Source organism: Amblyraja radiata, chromosome 5 (assembly GCF_010909765.2).
Source record: "Amblyraja radiata isolate CabotCenter1 chromosome 5, sAmbRad1.1.pri, whole genome shotgun sequence".
NCBI classification, from domain to species: Eukaryota; Metazoa; Chordata; class Chondrichthyes; order Rajiformes; family Rajidae; genus Amblyraja; species Amblyraja radiata.
Window position 1 is genome coordinate 63,089,318 of NC_045960.1, and position 19,538 is coordinate 63,108,855.

Below are 19,538 nucleotides of genomic sequence, written 5' to 3' on the forward strand. Positions count from 1 at the left end.
ATTAAGCCGGAATTAAACCCCAAATTTGCACATTTTAGCAGTAATGCCAGACGTGACCTCTCCAGTGAGTCCTGCTGAGGCTTCATAGGAACAGCTGGTCAAAGGAGCAGCCTGTCTAACCAGGCTGGGAATAAACTGGAAGCGTGGCCTGCACAATAAAGCTCCAGCAAGGTCGAAGACGTAGGTCGAAGACGTAGTCTGCCCCATTCGGCTCAGGAATGCTGGCAGGCATGCCTTGCACAGTAGTATCACTTTTGAGCTCTGGAAACGAGCTGTTGGCAAGCATGGGGCTGAAGATATGGTCAGACAGGGTCTGCAAATGGAACTTTGCTGAAGCTCCAACAAGCAGGTCGACCCGGGTTCAGAGACACTGGCAGGTAAGGTCTCTTTATTAACCTCCGTAAAACTCCATAATGGAGCAGTCTGTCGGCCCAGGTTTGGATTTACTGGCAGCATGGGCTGTCTAGTATCTTTTCATTGTCTCTGGAGTAGACAGATTGATGCAGAGACATTGACAGGGTACCTTGCATACTAACCTATGTAATTTCCAAGTAGGAACAGCTTGGTTACCCTGGTTCAGGGTAGACCATCCTGGAACTGGCTGGCCATATAGGTCATATTGACCAGGGAAGCACTGCCTCAATATCTGTGATTGAGATTATCAGGCTGCTCAGTAGAGTGAAGTAGTTGAAGTCTCCCTCAACACATGATTACATTTCTGCTCAGTTAGTGGAGTTGCCAGTTCGTTGAAAACATCATTGCCATCCTCTCTGAGATAGGTGGCTACTAGCAGGAAGCCGGTCTGGCATATAGTATTTTATCTGACCTGCAGGTTCATGTTGTGAATCAAAACGGTATATCTAATAATCTGTAGGCTCTCAATACCAATATTCCTGATTGAGTGGCTGGTCGAAGAGATTATGTTGCGCACACTGGTGACTCAGACAGGTGGTTTCAGTCAGAGGACTGCGAAGCAATTCCTGGTTCAGGCTTGCATTAGACTATTTTCCACTCTGAGGAAGAACTCTGAGGATTCGTGGTGACTCTAATAGTCAAGAGTTGACAGGGAACTAGTATTCCCACATCAAGTGGATACGGTGTTTCAGCTTTAGTCATAAGGTTCTGATTATATGTTATCAGCTAATTGAATGAATAACTAGATAATGCATCCTCCGTGGCAAGATAAGCCAAATAATTTCCATCCGTATGGCCAATAGAGGAACGGTGGTTCCAAGTGGACATCAGTGACATCTCACAGAGGATGAGTAATCTGCCCAAGAACAAAAGGGGCATATTTCTGATATTTCTCAAGATTGTAGGAACATGGAGCATGACAAATCAGGTTAGGATTTGGCTAATCTGATCATGTGTTTGGTTACCCAGTTTGAGATGGATGTTTGGCTTTCAGCAATTTATCTGATTCAGAGAATTGATATTGAAGATGCATACTTTGCCATATCTATACACAAGAGGCACAGATATATTTGGTTTGATAACAACAGTGGTGGAAGTTAATGCTGCCCTACTCAGATCAAAGGGCATTGTGTCATCAAGTTTTAGATGACATGCAAAATTTGCAGCTGATAAGACTTAGGGGTGTATCAGTAGATGCCTCTTACGATATTAAGGATGAGGCAACATGAAACTTAATTGTGCCAACTTTGCCTATTCATTCAGGCCATGGTGGCTAAAGAAGCTCCTATTTACTCGAAGTCGCGAGTGATGGCTGGTGCAGCCTTTTTGTTCGGGCAGCTAGCTCTGCACATTTGTATGGGAAGTTTGTGAACAAGATATGTGAGTTAATTTTAAACGGAAGTAAAAGAGGTTTGTGTTGCTTTCAGTTTGGGCTTAGAGAAGCGATTATGTGATAGCACAATTTACACTGCTTGGGCTGTTTTGTCATTCTTTATAATTCCATGTGGGACAATAAATGATAGGCTATTCACCCGCTGGATAGATTCGGCTTGTACTCGCTAGAATTTAGAAGATTGAGGGAGGATCTTATAGAAACTTACAAAATTCTTAAGGGGTTGGACAGGCTAGATGCAGGAAGATTGTTCCCGATGTTGGGGAAGTCCAGAACAAGGGGTCACAGTTTAAGGATAAGGGGGAAGTCTTTTAGGACCGAGATGAGAAAAACATTTTTCACACAGAGAGTGGTGAATCTCTGGAATTCTCTGCCACAGAAGGTAGTTGAGGCCAATTCATTGGCTATATTTAAGAGGGAGTTAGATGTGGCCCTTGTGGCTAAGGGGATCAGGGGGTATGGAGAGAAAGCAGGTAAGGGATACTGAGTTGGATGATCAGCCATGATCATATTGAATGGCGGTGCAGGCTCGAAGGGCCGAATGGCCTACTCCTGCACCTATTTTCTATGTTTCTATGAAAGATAGTTTCTTCATTGTCTCTCAAGAGATTGCTGATGGCTCATTAGCAGCCAATAGAATGGATATTTCCCTTTCATCATACAGCAAGAGGCTTACATAGTGCGTGTTGAGAAGTTATAAAATTTGGTTGAATATGTCTGGATATTTGCAGATAGAATTCTGAACAGTGTTGCATGAGTTATTGTCTAATGACAAAGCCAATTGGGACTATGGTCCGATTAAGAGCAATGGCCATGTATGCAAGTTAGCATCATGGTATTAATAACCCATGTTTTGAACCATTTATGATTTTATCTGTTTAAGTGATTCACACACAGATTGGGTTACTGCATGAAACCACAGAGCTTTAAAGTCTTCACTTAGTCACTCACGTGACTTCGAAATAAAATAGAAAGATTAAACGAGAACTTACTGTTTGAAGTTTGATCTTTATTTTATGAGAAATTGAAGTGAGGGAATACGTGCCCTCCACTCCCAACCCTGTTTCTCTTAAAAGATCATCCGTTAACTCTAGTCTCGTTAGTCTTTCTGTAGTTTAAGTTCTGCAACTGGTCTGTGGTTTCATACAGTTGCTCTGAAGATTGACGTGCATGTGGGCTGGCGGGCTCTTCACGTATTCCCTCACTTCAAATTCTCATAAAATAAAGATCAAACTTCAAACGGTAAATTCTCGTTTAATCTTTCTATTTTACACATCCCTCATTAAGACCCCAGGTGATCACCAATAATTTTCTCTTTAGATCTAATGAATAAGACATTTATTTCCACTATAAATTTTCAACATCTTATTGTACACCATAAATTACTCTTTAATCAAGTCTTTGTTATGACGAATTAACCTAATTCAGCATACTTTAACACAAATAGAACTTATTACTATTATATGAAATTCTAAATCTTGTTGAGGAATTAGGATTTGCCATGTTAACGTTTTATTACTAATGCTGCTGTTCAGTAAAATAGATGCAACCAACTCATTATTTGTAGACCATGGAGATAATTTTATCCACTAGCAGAGTGGATAATGAGTGAAATTGGTCATTACCCCTGAAGAGCTCACCAAAAACAAAAGACTGGGGGGGAGGGATGTAATCCCATATAGCATGGAAGCAGGCCCTTCAGCCCACTCAGTTTTTTATGATTAAGCACTCACACTAATCCTTCAAAATTTTTGATTTTTAAATTCTCCCCACATTCTCATCAATTACCCCCAGTTTCTATCACTTACCTACACATTGGGGGTCTGTGACCAATTAGCCTACCAGCCTGCATATCTTTGGGATGTTGGGAGAAATCAGAGCAGCTGGAGGAACACACAGGGTCACATGAAGAATCTGAAAAATCCATATGAACCCAGATGCAGATGGAACACAGGTCTCTGGAACTACGTGGGATGGACAGGCAACGCTTCAGGTCAATTTAATCAGTCTGAAGAAGGGTACCGACCCAAAACTTCACTTTTACATGTTCACCATATCCTGCCTGACACGCTGAGTTTCTCCAGCACTTTTGTTTTTTATTGTAAACCAGCATCTGCGGTTTCTAGCATCTGCAGTTTCTTGCATCTGCGTAATATCAAGAGATCGCAGTACAATCAAGCTCCATGTGAAGTCAAATCAAAGGGAAAATATTACTCAATATGTACTGGACTTGCTTCAGGTTCACATGAACCCAGCATATATTTGCTTGGGAATGGCTGGTTGCCAGCTGTTTTCGTCACAGACTGCACAATTCACTTCAATATTTTCTAAATGGTTTTATGTGCGGCTTTCAAATATAACGCAGTTGAGTGCAAGTGATACAGGTTCAGCTTTTGAAGTATCTTGTTACGTCATGAAATACCCTGATTACCATATGAAAGGGAGCTTCTACCTAACCGAAGGGCACACTTACCAAGCTTCTCAGACCCACCTGATAGATAGCAAATGTAAAATTGTATTATGTATTGCCCCTGTCCCTCAAAACCATCTGACAACATTTTTGGCTTGGTAATAGAAGCAGAGAATTATGGTGGAGGGTTATTTTTGTGATTGGGTCTATAAGTACTGGTGTACCACAGTAATCAGTGCTGGGGCTTTTACTGCTTATTATATACTTTAATGATTTGGATATCCCAGGCGGAATATCCCAGGCGGAATAAGCAACCCAGGCGGAATATGAGGTGCTGTTCCTCCAATTTCCGGTGTTGCTCACTCTGGCAATGGAGGAGACCCAGGACAGAGAGGTCGGATTGGGAATGGGAGGAGGAGTTGAAGTGCTGAGCCACCGGGAGTTCAGGTAGGTTATTGCGGACTGAGCGGAGGTGTTCGGTGAAACGATCGCCCAACCTCCGCTTAGTCTCCCCGATGTAAATCAGCTGACATCTAGAGCAGCGGATGCAGTAGATGAGGTTGGAGGAGATACAGGTGAACCTTTGTCGCACCTGGAACGACTGCTTGGGTCCTTGAATGGAGTCGAGGGGGGAGGTGAAGGGACAGGCGTTGCATTTCTTGCGGTTGCAACGGAAAGTGCCCGGGGAGGGGGTGGTGCGGGAGGGAAGGGAAGAATTGACAAGGGAGTTGCGGAGGGAGCGGTCTTTGCGGAAGGCAGACATAGGGGGAGATGGGAAGATGTGGCGAGTGGTGGGGTCACGTTGGAGGTGGCGGAAATGGCGGAGGATTATTTGTTGTATTTGCCGGCTGGTGGGGTGAAAGGTGAGGACTAGGGGGACTCTGCCCTTGTTGCGAGTGCGGGGATGGGGAGAGAGAGCAGTGTTGCGGGGTATGGATGAGACCCTGGTGCGAGCCTCATCTATGGTGGCGGAGGGGAATCCCCGTTCCCTGAAGAACGAGGACATATCCGATGCCCTGGTGTGGAACGTCTCATCCTGGGAGCAGATGCGGCGTAGGCGGAGGAATTGGGAGTAGGGGATGGAGTCTTTACAGGGGGCAGGGTGGGAAGACATGTAGTCCAGATAGCCATGTGAGTCAGTTGGTTTGTAGTGTATGTCGGTCAGAAGTCTGTCCCCTGCGATGGAGATGGTGAGGTCAAGGAATGGTAGGGAAGTGTCGGAAATGGTCCAGGTGTATTGGAGTGCCGGATGGAAGTTGGTGGTGAAGTGGATGAAGTCAGTCAGTTGTGTGTGGGTGCAGGAGGTGGCCCCAAAGCAGTCGTCAATGTAACGGAGGTAGAGGTCGGGGATGGGGCCCTGGTACGTATTGAACAAGGATTGTTCAACGTACCCGACAAAGAGGCAGACGTAGCTGGGGCCCATGCGTGTGCCCATAGCTACGCCTTGTGTTTGGAGGAAATGGGAGGAGTCAAACGTAAAGTTGTTGAGGGTGGAGGAGGGTGAGGTGGAGGAGGGTGGTTGAGGTGGAGGAGGGTGTCAGTGGCTGGGTATAGGTTGCTCCTCTGGTCGAGGAAGAACCCCAAGCAGTCGTTCCAGGTGCGACAAACGTTCACCTGTAGCTCCTCCAACCTCATCTACTGCATTCGCTGCTCTAGATGTCAGCTGATTTACATCGGGGAGACTAAGCGGAGGTTGGGCGATCGTTTCGCCGAACACCTCCGCTCAGTCCGCAGTAACCTACCTGAACTCCCGGTGGCTCAGCACTTCAACTCCCCCTCCCATTCCCAATCCGACCTCTCTGTCCTGGGTCTCCTCCATTGCCAGAAATTGGAGGAACAGCACCTCATATTCCGCCTGGGTTGCTTGCGTCCGGGTGGCATGAACGTTGAATTCTCCCAGTTTTGCTAGCCCTTGCTGTCTCCTCCCCTTCCTTAACCCTCGAGCTGTCTCCTCCCATCCCCCCGCCCTCGGGCTCCTCCTCCTCCCTTTTTCCTTCCTTCTCCCCCCCATCCCCCATCAGTCTGAAGAAGGGTTTCGGCCCGAAACGTCGCCTATTTCCTTCGCTCCATAGATGCTGCTGCACCCGCTGAGTTTCTCCAGCATTTTTGTGTACCTTCGATCTTCCAGCATCTGCAGTTCCTTCTTGAACACATTCTTGCATTGGTGTACAGGTTATTGGGGGAAACTACGTGTTACCTGTTTGTATTGTCAATGACACATTCTGCCACTTTGCTGATGTTTGAGTGCAGTATAAGTGGGTGAACTTGAGTGTGATTAGTGCAATTGTAGAAAATCATGCATTGTTTTTGGATGTTACCAAGGGATAACATTTTGAAAAGGGCAATGAATATATTACCAAATGGCACATATATCTCCACTACTGGAAAAACAATAATAAATGTCCATCAACAATTTCCCATCCATGAAAATTATGTCTGTTAGCTTTTCTTTCATGACTCTAAATCCAAAGCCTTAGATCAGATTTCCAATTTGCAATTACTATTAGGTATTCCAATTTTTATGTTACGTGCTTTCCTAAGCTGTATTTAAATTTAGAAAAATATATTTAATTACCCTCTCAGCATATGTATGAATCCTGCACAAGAATTTCCAACCACATCTGTAATGTTGTTCATTCTCAAAGCACAGAGGAAAGTTCAAATATACCTGAGCAGACCGCCTTATAGCTTGGGTTTGGAGTTAATCCACCAGCATACCCAACTTGAGTGGAATAGACACCTTTCTGGACCCAGAATTTTCTCTCAGCGCCCCAGAAACAGCCCATGCCTATATAAAACAAAAATAAAAATGGTAATATAAATAAACTATATTTAGATATGATGATCATATAACAATGCATCATAACATTATGCATTTATCAGTATCATGGAACTTTGGGAATGACATTATGGTATCATAATATTTTCTATATTGCCCGTTAACCTATTCCAGAATATTTTTATGTCTGGATGAAATCCAAGATGGCGTCGCGTGCACAACGCGAGGCTCTGCGTCTCCGTAGTTTTTGCAATTTAGTTTTTTTTCTGTTAATAATTACCTCAGTATTCGCCCGGAGCACCCGAGCGAAGACTCTATACGGCCGTCAGGAGCTACTGGAGCTCGGCCGTCTCTACACAACGAGCCCCAGAAGCGACTTTCAACTGCCGCCGGAGATCGCCAGGACACCGTGGTCTAGCGGGCCAGCTCCCCCGACAGGAAGTGCCCGGAGGCGGCGCAGGGACCGCAAACAAAGACGTGGGAAGCGGGGAGGCTATCGAGCTAGGCTGAAATCAAACCCGCACCAGCCAGCTCTGCCCAACATTTTCCTCGCGAATGTCCGGTCCCTGGTGAGTAAAATCGACGAACTACGGCTGCGGATCACCACACACAAACGGATCGCCGACTGCAACGCCATGGTCTTCACCGAAACATGGCTCAACGACAACATCCCGGACAACGCCATCGAGCTGGAGGGGCGCACTGTCTTCAGGGCCGACAGAACAACGGAGGACTCCGGTAAGACCAAGGGCGGCGGACTGTGCATTTATGTGAACAACTCATGGTGTACGGACGTTGTTAGGATTGGTAGTCACTGCTCTGCTGACCTGGAATACCTGATGATAAAGTGCAGGCCCTTCTATCTGCCCAGGGAATTTACATCGATTGTTATCACTGCAGTCTATGTACCCCCGGACGCTAATGCCAGGCTAGCAATGGAAGAGCTGCAAGCTGCTATCAGCAAACAACTAACTGCACACCCAGAGGGGGCTTTTATTGTTGCGGGTGATTTTAACCACTCCAACCTTAAAACTGTACTCCCCAGATTCCACCAGCATGTCTCCTGCCCAACCAGAGGAAACAATATTCTGGACTTAGTATATACTAATATTACTGAAGCCTACAAAGCCCTCCCCCTCCCCCACCTGGGACAGTCTGACCACCTCTCTCTGTTCCTGCTCCCCAAATACACACCTCTGATCAGACGTGTGAAACCTACCGTGAGGACAGTGAAGGTTTGGCCTGAGGGGGCTGGCTCTGTTTTACAGGAACAGTTTCAGCAAACAGACTGGAGTCTGTTTGCCACCCAGGCCACCTTTAACTCCCAAGTGGACATCAACTCATACACCTCAACCGTTTTGGACTATATAAAATAAAGAGATAAAGACCTTCCCTAACCAGAAGCCGTGGATGAGCAGGGAGGTCAGACTCCTGCTGAAGGCTCGCGATGCCGCTTTCAGATCTGGCAACGCTGAGGGATACAGCTCATCCAGGGCCAATCTGAAAAAGGGAATTAGGAATGCTAAACTCAATCACAAACGGCAGATCGAGGAGCATTTCCAAAACAACTCCGACCACAGGCGCATGTGGCAAGGAATCAAATCCATTGCCGATTACCATAAAGTTAACACCCCCCCCAGACAACGCCTCCCTTCCTGACGAGCTAAACCACTTCTATGCTCGCTTTGACCGGGACAACAAAACTCCAGCCATCAAAGTTGCTCCACCCCCGAACGAACAACCCCTCAGTCTCTCCACCTCTGCTGTACAAGATGCACTGAGCAAGGTGAATGAGCACAAAGCTGCCGGCCCCGATGGCATCCCCGGGCGGGTGCTCAGGGCATGTGCTGGACAACTATCCCTGGTCTTCACTGACATTTTCAATCTGTTACTGGCCCAGGGTGTCGTCCCCACTTGCCTCAAGACATCAACCATTGTGCCAGTGCCCAAACAATCAGCTTCAGGGAGTCTCAACGACTTCCGCCCAGTGGCACTCACCCCTGTCATTGCAAAGTGCTTTGAGCAGCTGATCCTGGCTCACCTCAAAGCCAGCCTCCCCCCCACACTGGACCCCCATCAGTTTGCCTACCGGACCAACAGGTCTACAGAGGACGCCATATCGGCGGCCCTACACTCTGCCCTGACCCACCTGGACAGCAATAACACCTACATCAGGTTGCTGTTCATCGATTTCAGCTCCGCCTTGAACACTGTCATCCCCGCTAGCTTGATCACCAAACTCAGCGGACTTGGCATCTCCACCTCCCTCTGCAATTGGACACTGGATTTCCTCACCAACAGACCACAGTCTGTTAGGGTCAACAACCTCACCTCCTCCACTATAACACTGAACACCGGCGTGCCACAGGACTGTGTGCTCAGCCCTCTCCTCTACTCCCTCTTCACCCATGATTGCATCCCTAAGTATGGCTCCAACGCCATCATTAAATTTGCCGACGACACCACGGTGGTAGGGCTGATCAGTGACAACGACGAGTCAGTCTACAGGGAGGAGGTCCAGCACCTGGCAGCCTGGTGTGCCAGCAATAACCTCGTCCTCAACTCCAAGAGGACGAAGGAAATTATTGTTGACTTCAGGAAGAACAGAGGGGGCAGACATACCCCCATCCATATAAACGGGACTGAGGTGGAGCGCGTCTCCAACTACAAATTCCTCGGGGTACACATCTCGGAGGATCTGTCCTAGTCCCTCAATACCTCCAAACTGATCAAAAAGGTGCAGCAGCGCCTTTACTTCCTGAGGAGGCTCAAGAAAGCTCACCTGTCCCCCCAGATCCTGACCAACTTTTACCGCTGTACCATCGAAAGCATCCTGACCACCTGCTTCACGGTATGGTACAGCAGTTGCACCATAGCTGACAGGAAGGCACTACAACGGGTGGTGAAAACCGCTCAGTACATCATCGTTGCTCCGCTCCCTGCCATGGATGCCCTCCACCGAAAACGGTGTCTGAGACAGGCCGGGAAGATCATCAAGGACCCCTCCCACCCTAACCATGGACTGTTTGCCCTCCTCCCATCAGGGAGGCGGTACAGGAGCCTCAGGTCTCGTACAAGTAGGATGAGAAACAGCTTCTTCAACAACACTATCACATTGCTGAACTCGGAGTCCCGCCAATAGATTTCTCCAGTCTCTCCGTCCACATTGTTTGCTTATTCTGTATTTTTATTTCTATATTGCACTATTACTACGAACAGACGCTAAACTGCATTTCGTTGTACCCATACTTGTATCTGTGCAATGACAATAAAGTTGAATTGAATTGAATTGAATTGAATTGAATGTCTATCACATTTGTACCAATAAATTGTTTAGTAGATTGCATTTTTCATCAAAAATAGAGTGATGCAATGCGCACTGTAATCTGCATATATGTAATATTAAGCTTAATAAATGTCCTCTGCTTACCAAACTATTGGATTGATCCAAAGGTTTGCAGCAAAAGTTGCTCCTAATGATCAACTAATTATCATTTAGATGAGTTATTGTGGGGAAAGAAAATGGTAACATATTCCTTTGAGGTTATGAACAGTTCAGGATCCTTTGCTATATCCAATCAGCAAGAATTTAATGCAAACAGAAATCTTAAATATTTTCCATTTCCTGTCAATCACTTGAAATATTAATATCTATAACTTCTAAATACTTATATTAATCAAAGTGACCAGTAGCTTATATTTGCTGGAAAACTATAAAGGGAGTCATTGAGTTACTGATCAAAAAATTATACAAACAGGTAAAACAGATCAGAAGATTACGTTTAGCTCAACCTATTCAGGTGTATTTTTTTTTAGCATTGTAATTAAATCCCAGTGGAAATCCATTTTCACTTACATCTTTATTATATCATAGAAACATAGAAACATAGAAAATAGGTGCAGGAGGAGGCCATTCGGCCCTTCGAGCCAGCACCGCCATTCATTGTGATCACGGCTGATCGTCCCCAATCAATAACCCGTGCCTGCCTTCTCCCCATATCGTTTGATTCCACTAGCCCCTAGAGCTCTATCTAACTCAACATCAATTTATTTTTAATTTTACAATCTGGAAGGATTTTAGTTCTGCTGTGTGGTAGCTCAATCCGAACATTAATGAGCACATATTTTCTTCATGTTCACTCCCCATTTCAGGCAGCCAGAAGAGGTAAATAGATCAAGGAAGCATATTGCCAAGTTTCTGCTCACAAAAAACACGGTTACAATTTTGCTCCAAAGCAAAACACAGACTGGCAGCTGTGAATGTTAATTGCATCCTGCCACATGCAGATTATGGTTAAATATCCCTTTTAAGTTTTATGATGTATTTCCATCCCCTTCCAACCTAGGGCCCTGCTCCCTGAAATGAACACTAACACAAAATCAATAATGGGGGCCATCAGACCGTGGGAGGCAGGTAGAAATGAAATCATGTTACGAAGATGTGAAAATAGGTGGAGGGGCAGGTAGTGTAGAGAAAGCAGGGACTCTGCAGAAGGACTTGGATAGTTTGGGATAGTGGGCAGAGAAGTGGCAGATAGAATATAGTGTCACACATTTTGGTAGTAGGAATACTTTCTAAATGGGGAGAGAATCCAGAACTCGGAGATGTAAAGGGACTTAGAAGTGTTCTTTGAGGCTTCCCAAAAAGTTAATCTGCAAATCGAATTACAAGCAAACGCAACACTTGTATTTATTTCAACAGGGCTAGAATACAAAAACATAGATGTACTGCTGACGCTCTATAAGGCGTTGGTCAGGCCCCATTTGGAGGATTGTGAGCAATTTTGGGCACAATATCTGAGGAAGGATATACTGGCTCTGGATGGGGTCCAGAGGAGGTTTACAAGAATGATCCCAGGAATGAGTGGGTTAACATAAGATGAGCGTTTGACGGCACTGGGCTTGTACTCGCTGGAGTTTAGAAGAATGACGGGGGACCTCATTGAAACATACAGAATAGTGAAAGGCTTGGATAGAGTGGGTGTGGAGAGGATGTTTTCACTAGTGGGAGAGGCTAGGACTAGAGGTCATAGCTTCAGAATTAAAGTACGATTCTTTAGGAAGGAGATGAGGAGGAATTTCTGTAGTCAGAGGGTGGTGAATCTGTGGAATTCTTTGCCACAGAAGGCTGTGGAGGCAGTCAATGGATATTTTTAAAGGCAGAGATAGATAGATTCTTGATTAGTAGGGGTGTCGGGGGTTATAGGGAGAAGGCAATAGAATGGGGTAGGAGGGGGAGATAGACCAGCCATGATTGAATGGCGGAGTAGACTTGTGCCAAATGGCCTATTTCTGCTCCGATCACTTATGACCTTAGCTTCTGAAGAGTGCATGTTTAGTTAGACTTGTGATGAATGTCCATTGTTTGTTTGCCTTACCCATTTAATGTAGCTGTTAGATGTAGTATTTAGATATGCCACAGAAGACAAAGTCATTCAGGTCATGGGGAATTATGCACAAGAAATAAATGCTGGTCTTGGCATTGATTCCTACATCTCATAAAATATTATAAAAGTTTCTCATGCTTTGAATAGGATGGCATGAAGAAGCAACAACACACGCAGACTGGAAACTACTCATAAATCTTGTGTTGGGACACCACAGTGGACTTTATGGTTCTAGCCATAGATCTACTATGGAGCCTCAGAAGTCGCAACTAAGAGACCATTTGTGCACTGCAACATGTCTATGATTTTTTCTCCCCCATTGTTTTAAATCGGAATAACCAAAATTTAATTCAGTGATCTAGTTTTTTGACGTTAGCAATATTACCCATAATTTGGCTAGGTTAGCACCAAATGTCCAGACACCTAAGGGCAATTCCATGTACAATATTGCATGATGAAGATGAAAAGAACCAGCACATACAGTACAAATTGGAAATTAGATGAGATTATCATGAGCAAAAAATAGGATGTTGGTAAGGAGACAGAGATACGAGTCTTTTACGTTCTTCAGCACTTCATTTTCCAGAATTTGGCATAAAATAAAAACAAAATACAAAACAGAATTGAGCTCTGTACTTGGTTTTATAATTTAAAAAAAGCTATATAAAAATGTGTGCATATATCTAGCTATATATGCACAAAATAAAAATATAAGTAAAAAATAAGCAGTTCTGCCCAAATCAGAAAATAAGGCCAAATCAAGTCAAAGTTCTCAATGTTCATTCAGAGAATTGTATTGACAATAGCAATGTAACACACAAAACTAAAACAGCACATCAGCACACCAAGTCCACGTTGCTTTATCTCTTTGCAGAATAACTTAAATGTTATATTAGTAACATAAAATGTGCTCTACCATTGCATGAATTAGTTATTTCTCTGAGTGTTGGTTGCGTGGTTCCTAGATTCAGATAGAATGCATGTGCCAGAGGTCAGAATACCTTGCTGCTAGTGTAGGATAGAGGTTATGAGTCTGCTGACTAGAGCATTTGGCACTTTATACCTCTGAGGGAAACAGTCAAATTGAATGGAACAAAGAAAGTGGATAACAAGAATGCAAGAATTGAACAATGGCTCAAAATCAAAAAGGTAGGTATTCCACACATCCACATCGTGGTGTTGGACTTGTAGGAGTTCTTCTTCTTGCGTATGGCGTGCACAGCCTAACTATATAGAGTTTGGCAATATTGGCTGTACTCTAGATAGCATTACCAAGAGGCAGCATGTGCATATGGACGGGTAATCCACTATGCTCACAGTAGCATATTTCTAATGATACAGTGACATTTAATAATTTAGCAGCGATCAGGACACTATTTATTTTAATCTGAATACCGCAATATAGTTAACTCTATTTATTCATCAACAGGATCTGGTATTAGTAGCAAAGTCCGTCTTTGTTAGTGATTTCAGAGGAAATCATTTTAGAGGGAAATGAAGAGTTCACCACATTGCAGCAGGTCTGGAATAACAAAACATATTGAGTGGAGGTCATTTCATATTCACTATTTCTGATACTAACTGATTATTTAAGATTCTCTTAGTTACTTGAACTTACTTAGCCAATGTAACAAAGCTACTTGGCACTATTGTGTAGCTACTTTTGCTACCATACTGATTTTTACAAATATATGAGCCATTCTGGAAAGTGCATGCCTCATGCTTTTCATACGCTTTATGTTTTTTGACTTCAAACTACCTGAATAAAATTAATGCTTTCCAATCATTCCCAATATTAATTAATCTCTCAATAATGTCAGTAATTGGACTCTGGGAACAGCACTGCAACTGTTAATCCTTCAGTGAAACTATCGTCAAGAACAGCAGACAGCCTGTCAGTGTCTAGAATCAAAGCCGCCAACGCTGCAAAAATAGATACCAAAAACAATCCCAAAAAGCTTATAGTACTCATCATTTAAAAAAAATAAAATCCTCTGGAAACTACAAGGCAATAATCTCACAGCAGATTAGATAGTGCGACTGTAAACTCGTCAGGATTTGCTCACATTTTCATTTCTTAATCCTTCATAATTTTATAGTCCTGCAATCACTGTACACCCCGTAATTCTTATTTTGAAAAATACTATTTTACGATATAAAAACAGTATTTTTTAAGGTATTTCCAGCTGTTGATACCTAGAAACGAAGCCAGAGTGCTTCTAAAATAAATGTACTAATATGGGATCAAGCAGAATAGTTTATCAGTTTTCATAATTACAGAAGGGAAATGCATAGGGGATGTTGGTCAGAAAGGCACATTTTCATAATTTAGCAAGGGAGAGAAATGGTAGGAATAAATTATGAACCAATTCTGCCTGATAGGTTATGGATGCAGGATGTTCCCAGGAAAAACAACATTTAAATTTAAAATAGCAATAGTGTGCTCTGGTCATCCTCACAGGAAATTTTTTGGGATGAAAGATGACTTGCTTGCACTCTGTTCTGGGTGTTCTGAGGTGATTGATTAGGTCAATGTGGGAACCAGACTCTTTCAAGCAAATGCAGGGGGTACCTAACTGAGGGCAGAATAGATAGCTTATGGGTAGCACTCCTTTCACTGTTCAGCAGAAATTATTGGTACTTCCAAAACTTAGTCTTCAGATTCTCAATACCATCTCCAATTTAATCAGTCATGGAAAGTCAATTCAAAGATTTTTTTAGCATAACCTTGAACCCTTTTCTTTATCCTCCTGATAACTCCTCCCATGACAGAGCTCAAAATACCCAATGATACAACAAAGATCACCATGCAGAATTCTCAGGTTCAAAAATCCTGTTCTCTCAGAGGGATTAAATGCTCTTAGCGCAACTTGGCCAAATGACTTGGCCTAATAAATGGAGGGATAGTGGTGGGGGATTCAGCTTAAAATTGTGTTGACATTTATTTTCATTAAAAATGGACTGCGACTGCACCACACTTTTCATCATCTTTTGGTAAAAATCCTAGGATTTCAATTAAACCAAAACAAACAACAGGACGCTTTCAAACATATTTAAAATGTTTCAAGCGAGTCAGCTGGCAAAGAACACCAATTAAATGCAAATAAATCTTTTGCAAAAGCATCTAATCCTTGAGGTGACAATATTCCATTTAAAGCACCATCCTTCACTGCTGTGCCTTACCCAAAGCTGGTCTGTGCACTGGGGTCAAATCCTGACTTCCCCCATTTGGCTCAGCATTGGAACACACCACTGCCTCCAACCTACAAGCTGCAGTAGAGCGCCTAATGGAAGTTATCTACTGGTCCCCAAACAGTAGCCTGGATATAGGGTGCAAGTTGAATCAAGAGTTAAAATTGGCATGTATCAAAGGTAATGCTATGGTAGTTATGGGAGATTTTAACATGCAGGTAGACTGGGAAAATCAGGTTGGTGCTGGATCCCAAGAAAGGGAGTTTGTGGAGTGCCTCCGAGATGGATTCTTAGAGCAGCTTGCACAGCTTGTCTACCAGGGAGAAAGCAATTCTGGGCATAGAGGGTATGGAGAGAAGGCAGGTACGGGATACTGAGTTGGATGATCAGCCATGATCATATTGAATGGCGGTGCAGGCTCGAAGGGCCGAATGGCCTACTCCTGCACCTAATTTCTATGTTTCTATGTTTCTATGTTTCATAGTGTTGTGTAATGAACCGGATTTGATAAGGGAACTCGAGGTAAAGAAGGTACCATAATATGATAAGTTTTAATCTACAATTTGAGAGGCAGAAAGGAAGATCAGAAGTGTCAGTATTACAGTTGAGCAAAGGGCACTATGGAGGCATGAGGGTGGAGCTGGCCAAAGTTGACTGGAAAGAGACCCAAGCAGGGATGACAGTGGAACAATAATGGCAGGTATTTCTGGGAATAATACAGAAGGTGCAGGATCAGTTCATTCCAAAGAGGAAGAAAGATTTTAAGAGGCGACCGTAGCTGACAAGGGAAGTCAAGAACAGTGTAAAAATAAAAGAGAAGAAGTATAACATAGCAAAATGAGCGAGAAGCCAGAGGATTGGGAAATATTTAAAGAGCAACAGAAGATAACTAAAAAGGCAATACAGGGAGAAAAGATGAGGTACGAACGTAAGCTAGCCAAGAATATAAAGGAGGATAGTAAAAGCTTATTTAGGTGTGTGAAGAGGAACAAATTAGTTAAGACAAATGTGGATCACTTGAAGACAGAAACAAGTGAATTTATTATGAGAAACAATTAAATGGCAGACGAGTTGAACAGGTAATTTGGATCTGTGTTCACTAAGGAAGACACAATCTTCCAGATGTACGAGTGGCCAGAGGACCTTGGGTGACGGAAGAACTGAAGGAAATTCACCTTAGGCAGGAAATGGTGTTGGGACTGAAAGCTGATAAATCCCCAGGGCCAGATGGTTTGTATCCCAGGGTACCTAAGGAGGTGGCTCTAAAAATCGTGGACGAATCAGTGATCATTTTCCAATGTTCTATGGATTCTAGATTAGTTCCTGTGGATTGGAGGGTAGCTAATGTTAACCCACTTTTTAAGAAAGGAGGGAGGGAGAAAACAGGGAATTATAGACCAGTTAGCCTGACATTGGTGGTGGGGAAGATGCTGGAGTCAATATAAAAGATGAAATAGTGGCACATTTGGATAGCAGTAACAGGATTGGTCCAAGTCAGCATGGATTTACGAAGGGGAAATCATGTTTGACAATTTTCTGGAATTTTTTGAGGATGTAACTAGGAAAATGGACAAGGGAGAGCCAGTGAATGTAGTGTACCGGGACTTTCAGAAAGCCTTTGATAAGGTCTCATAGGAGATTAGTGGGCAAAATTAAAGCACATGGTATTGGGGATAGGTACTGACATGGATAGAAAATTAGTTGGCAGACAGGAAACAAAGTGTAAGGATTAATGGGTCGTTTTTAGAATGGCAGGCAGTGACTAGTGGGGTACCGCAAGGCTCGGTGCTGGGACCGCAACTATTTACAATATATATTATTTAGAGGAAGGGATTAAAAGTAACATTAGCAAATTTGCAAATGAAACAAAGCTGGGTGGCAGTGTGAACTGTGAGGAGGATGCTATGCGGATGCAGGGTGACTTGGACAGGTTGGGTGAGTGGGCAGATGCATGGCAGATGCAGTTTAATGTGGATAAATGTGAGGTTATTCACTTTGGTGGCAAGAACAGGAAGGCAGATTATTATCTGAATGGTGTCAAGTTAGGAAAAGGGGAAGTACACAGTACATCAGTCATTGAAAGTAAGCATGCAGGTTCAGCAGGCAGTGAAGAAAACTAATGGCATATTGGCCTTCATAACAAGAGGAGTTGAGTATAGGAGCAGTTGTACAGGGCACTAGTCAGACCACACCTGAACTATTGTGTGCAGTTGTGGTCTCCAAATTTGAAGAAGGACATTCTTGCCATTGAGGGAGTGCAGTGTAGATTCACAAGGTTAATTCCCGGGATGGCGGGACTGTCATATGTTGAAAGAATGGAGCGACTGGGCTTGTATACACAGGAGGTTAGAAGGATGAGAGGATATCTTATTGAAACGTATAAGATTATTAAGGGATTGGACACGCTAGAGGCAGGAAACATGTTCCCAATGTTTAGGTATGTTGCAAAGCCTACCTGAAGCGTCCTTGAAAATCTTCCGTTGCGGGTGTGCGCGATTTTGGCGCCGTTTAGAGGGGGCGAGTTTAAAACGCGATTTTCTCTAGGCTGTTCCAATCGAAAATGTTCAGCCTAGTTAATTATTAACGAAAAATCGCTGGAAGACCCCGTCGCAAAAGCTATTATTAGGTTTAAAGGCCTTGAATAATAGTTATAGTAGTTTAAAAATCAATCTCTAAACCCGCGACCGTCAGCAACCGCAGGGTCTCATAAAGCAAATAGCAGAAGTTAGGTTGTATATTTTTACATTAAAAAGGGCTTCTAAAGATCCCTTTATACAAAGTTTAATATTGCGAGTAGCTCAATTTTGGCCCATTATATCGCGCAGTATTTTTCTCGGCATTTGGGGCACAAATCTACCGCAATGTGAACGTTCTAAACCAGCGCGTTCCACAGGGACCCACTGGAAAGCTGATTTAAATGGGCATTTATTTACAGCAATTAAACACTAAATTCCTTCCATTTGGCCTATAAATTAATGTAAATGAGATTTAAAAATCATGTTTTATTGTGAATTATTTGTGAATATTATTTGGACATTTAGGCTATTTAAAAATGTTAATCATTTATTAAGAAATGGATAGATGTTTAGATCTAGTAATTGAAGTCTGAAATTAGCTACAATTAGGTAACTAACTAATTATATGCTTTAATTTCAGGTCATCCAAGTAAGATTATTTTATATTTGTTTCAGAATGCTTCAATCTATGATAACTGAAAATTTCATTCAGTTCTCTTAATTTTTAAGAAAGTTATGGGCTTTTGACTGTTCACGATCACAGCTTTTTTGTTATGTCCATAGAAAATCAATAGGGAACAAGATGCTAATTTCCCAGTATGAAAATGGCCATAACTTTTTTAATACTTGAGATATGAAAGTGAATTAGGTGTCAAATTAAACTTATTTTTATGCTTTATCTGATGGGATAAATTACAGACTTGATTTTTAAAATCTCAAAATTTTGTAACATTGCTACAATGTTGGGGGAGTCCAGAACCAGGGGCCACATTTTAAGAATAAGGGGTAGGCCATTTGGAACAGAGATGAGGAAAAACTTTGAATCTGTGGAATTATCTGCCTCATAAGGCAGTGGAGGTCGATTCTCTGGATGCTTTCATAAGAGAGTTAAATAGAGCTCTTAAAGATAGCGAAGTCAAAGGATATGGAGAGAAGGCAGGAACAGGGTACTGATTGTGGATGATCAGCCATGATCACAGTGAATGGCGGTGCAGGCTCGAAGGGCCGAATGGCCTACTCCTGCACCTGCACCAAAGCGAGATTTCAAACATACTTGAATTTTTTAAATTCATATAACATCCCTAAATGATGGGTAAAAATTATTAAATAAGGTGGGTGAATGAGGGACCGTACCTGCACGCCAGGAAGCACAGACAGGATTGATGGAGACCGTGCATGCACCTGTACTCGAGTGAGTCACTTGATGATACACAAGATGTCACATACA

At 43.1% G+C, this 19,538-nt stretch overlaps 1 protein-coding gene across 4 annotated transcripts in view; it reads right to left on the minus strand.

The window, feature by feature from the left end:
* Positions 1-19,538, minus strand: part of msra (methionine sulfoxide reductase A) — a 298,069-nt gene that overhangs the window by 149,849 nt on the left and 128,682 nt on the right. For all 4 annotated transcript variants that reach the window (XM_033021381.1, XM_033021380.1, XM_033021379.1 and 1 more), the window contains exon 3: positions 6,886-7,005. In XM_033021381.1, the coding sequence (XP_032877272.1) occupies positions 6,886-7,005 (120 nt within the window). The remainder of the gene's footprint in view (positions 1-6,885; positions 7,006-19,538) is intronic.